This window comes from Podarcis erhardii, assembly GCF_964252035.2.
Source record: "Podarcis erhardii genome assembly, chromosome: Z".
Taxonomy (NCBI): domain Eukaryota; kingdom Metazoa; phylum Chordata; class Lepidosauria; order Squamata; family Lacertidae; genus Podarcis; species Podarcis erhardii.
Window position 1 is genome coordinate 31,345,833 of NC_138504.1, and position 8,428 is coordinate 31,354,260.

The 8,428-nt window shown below is 48.3% G+C and overlaps 1 protein-coding gene across 1 annotated transcript; it reads right to left on the bottom strand.

Annotated features, from left to right (window-relative positions):
- Nucleotides 1-722: 722 nt before the first annotated feature.
- Nucleotides 723-4,733, bottom strand: LOC309333906 (P2Y purinoceptor 4-like). Its single transcript, XM_081847828.1, has 2 exons — nucleotides 4,679-4,733; nucleotides 723-2,676 (listed from the first exon to the last, which is right to left on the bottom strand). Exon 2 carries the CDS (start codon nucleotides 2,671-2,673, stop codon nucleotides 1,618-1,620), a length of 1,056 nt encoding a protein of 351 aa, XP_081703954.1. The 5' UTR covers nucleotides 2,674-2,676; nucleotides 4,679-4,733; the 3' UTR covers nucleotides 723-1,617.
- Nucleotides 4,734-8,428: the final 3,695 nt, after the last annotated feature.

An 8,428-nucleotide genomic window follows, 5' to 3' on the forward strand; every position in this document is an offset into this window, starting at 1 on the left:
ACCATTAGGTCCAGTCGTGACTGACTCTGGGGTTGCGGTGCTCATCTCGCTTTATTGGCCGAGGGAGCTGGCGTACAGCTTCCGGGTCATGTGGCCAGCATGACTAAGCCGCTTCTGGCAAACCAGAGCAGCACACGGAAACGCCGTTTACCTTCTCGCCGGAGCGGTACCTATTTATCTACTTGCACTTTGATGTGCTTTCGAACTGCTAGGTGGGCAGGAGCAGGGACCGAGCAACGGGAGCTCACCCCGTCGCGGGGATTCAAATCGCCGACCTTCTGATCAGCAAGTCCTAGGCTCTGTGGTTTAACCCACAGCACCACCCAGGTCCTATTCCACATCTAAGCCCCACAACAACCCTGTGAGGTAGGCTAAACTGAGAGGCAGAGACAGGCCTCCAAGCTCACCCAGCAAGTTTCACAGCTTCTGCTTTCCCTGTGGAGCGCAATGATTTGAAGGGGTCAGCAATAAGGAGGAGAGTTTAAAGGAGCAAGCCCTCCTATTTTTCAGGGACATCCCTGATTTAGAGAAACCACCCCAGTTTCTGATTTCATCCCAGAATGTCATTTTTCCTTAGGAGAATGCAGGAACCACAGCTTCCTTTTCATCAGAGAAACGTTGGGGGTATGTAGTTACCCGACCCCCAAACCATCTGGACAATTCTGTATAGTGAAGGTTTTTTTTAATGTTTAATGTTTTATTACATTTTTACATATGTTGGAAGCTGCCCAGAGTGGCTGGGGCAAACCAGTCAGATGTGGGAGGTATAAATAGTAAAATTATCATTATGGAATGGATGTCCCTATTTTCATCGGAGAAATGTTGGAAGGTATGGGATTCAATAGGGCCTTAACAGACTGGAGAACTGGGCCAAAAGAATATCAGCAGGAACAACTTAGGTAGGAATAACCAGGTGCACAAATATAGGGTTGGGGGATACCTATTTTGATAGCAGTCCACGTGAAAAGGATCCAGAGATCTCAGTAGACTACAAGCTCAACCTGAGCTAATGCTATTCTAGTCTGCATCAACAGAAGTCCAGTGTACAGATGAAGGGAAAAAAATAGCACTGCTCTATTCTGCCTTGGTCAGGCCACACCTGGAGTCCTGTGCCTAGTTCTGGGTACCAATATTGACAAAGCTGGAAACTAGGCAGAGGAGGGTTACCAGGATGATAAAGGGCCTTGCAGCCAAGCCCTGTGAGGAACAGTTGATAGAGTCTTTATATCAATAGAAATGGTCTCCCTGAAAGTTGCATAAAGTTGGAAGGACAGGAGAGGGCAAGCATCCATCAAAGCCAAATGTTGTCTAGTGCTGGAATACTGCATGGAACACAATCAGAAGCCCTTCAAAACTGACTTCCAGAAAGATCTGGAAACAGCTAACTATTAAATTAACAGACATGGTTAAAGAAGGAGAGAGGTTTAGATAAGTCAGTATAACTCTGTGTTGGAAGACTTATAAAAGCATAGATTTGTAGAGTTGGAAGGCACCCCAAAGGGTTTTCCAGTCCAACCCCTTGCAATGCAGGAATTCCTGCTCAAGATTCCCTTGCAGGCAGCCATTCAAACTCTGTTTAAAAACCTTCAGAATGATGAAATGGAGCACATCCCACAGTTAGATTTCACCCACAAGCTGGGAAATGGGGGCCAGAGTCAGTGCGTGCCTGGTTCTGGGCCTTTTGAACAAGCTCTGGTGCAGCTTTCCCCTATAGAGGTTCCCAGCCAGGAAGTAGAGGACGGGATCAATGCAGCTATTGGCACTGGCCAAGGGCCTGGTGATTTTGTAGGCCACATTCACAGCGTTGAGTGTGCGACAGTCGGCCTTGAGCAGCCGAGAGGTGTAGTAGGCGGTCCGCGTGATGTGGAAAGGGAGGAAGCAGATGACGAAGACCACCACGACCACCACAATCATTTTGACAGAGCGTGCCTTGTAGGCAGGGACCTCCTGGCCAGAGTGAGGCCTCCACAGCTTCTGGGCCATCTGGCAGTAGCAGATGAGGACAACCAGGAACGGAAGGCCAAAGAGGAGGGCCATCACTGAGGAGCTGTAGCGTACGTAGTGGCCAAATTCGGCTGGCTTTGTGGTGTCGTGGCAGAGGGTATCGTTTCCCCGGGCACTGATGGTGACGAAGACCAGGTTGGGGATGAGGCAGGTGGCAACCACCGCCCACACTCCCCCACAAATCAGGTGGGCGTGCCTCGTTTTGACCCACCTGAGGGCCTGGATGGGATGGCAGACTGCCACGTAGCGGTGGATGCTGATGCAGGTGAGGAAGAGGATGCTGCTGTAGAGGTTGGCATAGAAGAGGAAGCGCACCACCTTGCACATCCCCTCCCCGAAGGGCCAGTTGTTGCGGTTGGCATAGTAGTAGACCAGCGTGGGGAGAGAGAGGACGTAGAGGGTGTCGGACAGGGCCAGGTGGAACATGTACGTGGTGGTGGCATTCCAGGGCCGCATCCTGGAGATGAGTGCCCACAGGGAGTAGGAGTTGAGGATGAGGCCCACCACACAGACAGTGGCATAGGAGACAGGCAGGAGGATGAACTTGAACTCCTCATTGAAGATGCAGTTCTCCTTCTCCTCTCTAGTGCTGTTACCACCAGTGGCATTCCCAGCCCTGGGTGTGGTGGTGAAAGCCGCCATAGGAAGTGGCACCATCAGGCTGCCCATCTCCTGAAAATCAGGGAGAAAAAAATGCTTCACAAAGGCTGGTGGCCATAAGCTTCTCGGGTGGAGATGCAGAATGAGCACCTTACCAGAAATTATTTAGCTGTGATTCTTGCATTGACCCTTGAGGGTCCCTTCCAACTATACAATTCTATAATTCTATGACGATGATGATATTATTAGAACATAAGAAGATCCTGCTAGATCAGACCAATGGCCCGTCTAGTCCAGCCTCCTGGACTAGATGCCCTTTATGGGAAACCTGCAAGCAGGATTCAAGCACAAGAGCCCTCTCTCCTCCTGTGGTCTCCAGCAGCTGGCATTCAAGATCGTTGTTTCCTCCAATTGTGGTGGCAGAGCATGACCATCCTGGCTAGTAGCTATCACTAGCCCTGTCATCCTCCAAGACTGTGTCTAATCCACTTTTAAGCCATCCAGGTTAGTGCCCATCACTGCCTCCTGGGGGAGGGAGTTCCATAGTTTAACAATGTGATGCATGAAGAAGGACTTCCTATTACCTGTCCTGAATCTTCAAACATTCAGCTTCATTGGATACCCACAAGTCCCAGTGTTTTGAGAGAGGGAGGAAAGCTTTTCTCTGCCCACTTTCTCCAGGTCATACATAATTCTATAAACTATCATGTGATCTAGTACTCTCATCATCACCCTCACCAGCATTTCATTTACAGGCCACTTTTCCTCCAAGGAGCTCTAGGTGGTATACATGTTGTTCCCTCTCCCAGTTTTATCTTCACAACAACTCTGCAAGGTAGGTCAGGCTGAGAGGTGGCAGCTTACTCCAAAGGTCACCCACTGAGCTTCAGGGCCAAATGGGAATTCTAATCCTCATCTCTCTCAGGTCCCCGTCTCTCCCTCTAACCACTGGCATCACATGGGGCTGGCCTGCCCCACCCTTCCATTCCAGTGTGAGGATTATTAGAAAAATGATTGAGATCCTGGATGCCAGGCCCATGAAGCTAAAGAAACCCTGTCCCTGCTGTCAGTGAGGACATTGTGGTATAATGGTCAGAGTGTCAGACTAGAAACTGGGGGGTTGAAATCCCTTATCAACCAACCACATGCAGTGGCGGAGGAAGCCGCTCGGGCATTTGAAGCAGCAAACCCAGGGATGGGGCGAGTCGCCCATAGGGGCAGGGCGCACCGTGGGGCCTCCAGAGTCTGCCTGCCTCCTCCCGCTCAGCTGCCCTACAGCTGGGGGGGGGGGAGGAGGCTGCAGGCGACCTGTTTGGGCAGTGCGGAGCCTGCGTGCACCCAAGCCACTGTGTCTCTCCCAGGAGAGATGCGTGGCTTGGGCGTTCTGCAGGCCCCGCGGTGAGTGCCGCCCAGCATTCTGTCACCCTCCTCAGTGGTGACACCCAGGGCAGACTGCACCTACCACACACACCCCTTCCTCCACCCCTGAACACATGAAGCTCGCTGAGTGATCTCGGGCCAGCTACTGTCTCTTTAAAGCAAGCCAGGTTTTCTTTTTGCGCTCAGAAAGCGGCTGTGAGAGAAGTTCCTTCAAAACAACCACCCCATCACGTGCCCAGAGCGTGGAGGGAGATGGAAAACTCCTCTCCTGCTGCACATGTTCAGATATATAGGGTTGTGGGTGCTGTCCTACACACACTAACCTGGATGTAAGTCCCAATGAGCTCAGTAGGACTTGCTTCTGAGTAGACATGCATAGGATTGCACTGAGCTGTGATTCCTGCACTGCGGGGAAGTGGGCTAGATGAGGTCCCTTCCAACTCTACTGGAAGGAGGTAGAGCTTTCCTTAATTGCAAGTTTTTAAGCAGAGGTTGGGTGGTCATCTGTCAGAGATTCTTTAGCTGTGATTCCTGCCTGGGTGGGTGGGATGGTGGTCAGACTAGAGGACTCTTGGGGGCCCTTTCCAGCTCTACAATTCTATTATTCTATTATTCTAGACATGCATAGGATTGCCCTAAAGGTGGAGGAGGCTACAGCTAAGGGAATGTGGGATTCCCTTATCCCCCTACTCACCTTCCGTCTTGAGGATTCGAGCAGAGTGAGAAAACAGGAACAACTTCCTGGGGAAACCTGCCCTGAATGTCCCCCGCCCTCTAATTCAAGCTGCTCAAATAATCCCGCAGAGCTAACAAAAGAGCCTTTGTGAGAATGGCTGGCCCCTCTAGAAAAAGGACTCTTAATTGGTGTCGCCCAAATGCAGGGTCACCCAGGGAAAAATAATGTCTCAAAGGGATCTTTGTGCTGCCGCAAAATCTTGTGGAACTGCCAAAGGCAACTGTAGAATGCTGGTATTTCCCATCTGGTCCACGAGAGTACAGCCGCTTTGCCCCTTCCCCTATTGATTGTCAGGCAATGTTGTTTAGTGGTTAGAGTGTCGGGCTAGGACCTGGGAGATGCAAGGGTTTAAAACCCCCACTTGGCCATGAAGCTCAATGTGTGTGACCATGGAGGCCACTAATTGCATCTTTCAGCCTGACCTACCTCACAAGGTTGTTGTGGGGATGAATTGAGCAGTGGGGGAACCATGTAAGACATCTAGTGATCCTGGGAGAGAAAAGATATATCTCCTTAAATATGGGGAACCAATCTAGTATTCACCCATGGTTGGGGACTACAAATCCCATCTTTCCCCTGACCATTGGTCATGTTGGCTAGGGCTGATGGGAGTTGTATCCCACAACCACTGAAAGACACCATATCAGCTAACTGTACTATTCAGGATGGCCAGCCTTGGTTTGCGAGATGACCACTGACCATCCACACAGGACAGTAACCTAATAGCAGCCTGGTTTTACAACCCTCAAGCCAGCCTCGTCTGTGCAGGAAGCACCTCCCCCTTCCCCTTGTATAACTAATTGCATTTGATGAAGCTAACTACGCTGATGATGCCTGGTTCCCCGTTCCCCTGAATGTGAACACGCTGACCTGTCTGAACTCTTAATTTACAGGCTGATTCAGTTTATCAAGGCAGCCCCAGCTAATCTTGGGTAGATAATAACCAGAGCCCTTGTCGGCTAAATCGATTAAGCATATCTCATTTGCAAGATAAGCTCCAATTGCCCTCACAGCAATTAAGATGCAGCTTGGTCTCGTTGTACCCTAGCAAAAGAGCCCGCTGGGGCTGACCGCTCAGGGTGAGGAGAATTCACTGGGCTTCGTTTTGTTCCGGAGAAACCAGAGACACGGCTGTGACTTTCAATCTGGCATGTTCAGCTCATTGAATATGTTTTGGGCTCTCATAGAATGCTCCCTCCTGCTATGGGAAGTTTCCTTATTATGGCCAATTTTTGAAGTCTGAAATAAAATGTGTTGTATTCTCTGTTTTTTGAGTGGTGTAGATTCCCCCACTCCCCTGATTTTATTTATTTTTGTTACATTGAGTACACTGTTTAGCCCTGATAGTTAATGGAGTAAAAATACATTAGGGGTTGGACTAAATGACCCTTGGCATCCCTTCCAACTACTATGATTCTGTGATTGGGGGTTTTAAAGCAGAGGTTGCCTCTCCATCTGTCAGGGGTATTTTTTAGTTGAGATTCCTGCATCAAAGCGGGTTGGACTAGATGACCCTTGGAGTCCTTTCCAACTCTACAATTCTGATTCTATGATTCATTGGAGGATTTAGGAGTTGGGGATTTGGATGAAGTGAGTTAGGGGAGGAATTAGCAGCCAGCAGCAGTTCTAATGAGCTGATTCTAATGAGCTCCTCTGGGAGCTCGTGACCTGGACTTGCAAATGGGCATTTGTGAGGGCGTTTTGAAGGGGAGGCCCAGAGAACCAAGAGACATAGAGAGTGAGGGAGCTGCTGCAGTGACCTGCAACACCTCTGCCATGTTTGTCTTCCTGCCTGAGCATGTGCAAAGCTACACCTGCAACAAGTTCAAGCTGGTTGCCTTCCTGGAAGAGAAGGTCCAGCAATCTGAGGCCCACCTAGAAACACTTTGAGCTACTGGGCAAGATGAGGAATTTCTCAGTGGAGCAGAGAGTGGACTGTCCTGGAACAGTGATGTGTGTGCAAGGTGGAGGAAGATCACCCATTGCAAGAGATGGTCTCCTGGAGGTACGTGATGCACAGAAGCAAGTCTGTCAGGAGTCATGCAGTGTCTCTCGAGCTGCAAAATCGATTCCATGCCTCATCTCAAATTCTGGGCCAGAGGAGCAAGGACATTAGCCACAGAGGTGGCTGTGGAAGGTGCAGTGCACAGAATGATTTCTGCCACTCCCCAGAGGAGGAAGACACATGAGGTGGTGGTATGTGACTCCCTACTGAGGGGCACAGAGGCAGCAGTGTGCGGAGGGAACAGGATGTCCCAGGAGGTGTGCTGTCTTTCAGGTGGAAAGATTAATGATGTGACAGAGAAGTTGGCAAGTCTTATAAAGCCCACTGACTACAGCCCCTTCCTTCTGATCCATGCAGGTGCAAATGACACAGCCTTTGACATATAGTAAGAGACTATGACATGAGTCTGGGCAGGATGGGACTCTGGGGGTAATCTACTTAAACCCCTCTGAAGAAGGAGAAAACAACCTTGCTCTGTCTTTCACACAGGAGTCCTACAGGTATTTGAAGATGGCGTTTAGAAGACATCTGAAGGCAGCCCTGTTTAGGGAAGTGTTTAATGTTTTATAGACTATTGTATTTTAATCTGTTGAAAGCCGCCCAGAGTGGCTGGGGAAACCCAGCCAGATGGGTGGGGTATAAATAATAAATTATTATAATATTATTATTATTATTCACCAACAGAATTTGGACTAGTCTGAGATTATCCTCCTAACCATTTCCAGAGCAGGTACAGAGGATTATTGATCATGTGGATCACATCTCCTCTTTCAGCTGGTAACTTTAACTTTAACCCTGCATTGCAGGTGTTAGGCTACATGGTCCTTGTGAACCTTATAACTCTACAGTTCTATGATTCTAATGAAGACATCATGTCAAAGGCATTACTTTACAGGATCCTTAGTGGTGAAGTAAGACACCTGGCAAGGGTTTTTAAAAGCAACCGTGCGGTGACTTTGTTTCCATTCTTTGTCCTGAACTATTGTCCTTGGACTGTCTCGATATTTTGGCTAAGGTTGATTCTTCTCAGGAACTGAAATACAATTTAAGATTCTGTCTCCAGTTTTCTTAGGGGAAGCTCATTGAAATTTCTATGCACAGATGCTATCATACTCCTTTGCAAATGGAAAAACTGTTCCATATCACCTAATTATTGAAAGGCTTGCAATAAACTTGGCATGCATTATCATTTAGGGTGTGAAAGGAAGTTGGTGCAAGATTTTTGGAATTTAATTTTGACGGAAATGACCAATATTATGAAAGAAACTCTTGTTTGTTGTCCAAAATTAATGTGATTGACATACCAATGGACATACCAATGTAGATGTATTATCCAAAGAATTGGTCTTGTATATGATCTTGGCAGCTTAAATAGTCATTGCAACTCAGTGGAACTCAGCCCTAAATCTTACACTGGACGCTTGGTATCACTCACTCCGGAATAGAGCTAGCATGGAGAAAATTATGCCTAGTTCCACAAGGACTAGAACCTCCAGACACTTTTTATATGATTTGGCATTCCTTTATTAAATATGCAGTGGAACAATCATGTTCAATACAAGCCTTCTCACAAGCCTGGCAAATCTGGAATGAGACTTGATCCTCAGATTACACTGATATTCTTTACTTGGACTTTGTAATTTTACCCCAGGTGCAGCTTTGCACAGTCTGTATGCCTGTTTTATACTTTTGTTTTTCATCTT

Bases quoted from the DNA above. Each gene is read 5' to 3' on its own strand.
- LOC309333906 (XM_081847828.1), bottom strand. From the start codon at position 2,673: ATGGGCAGCCTGATGGTGCCACTTCCTATGGCGGCTTTCACCACCACA.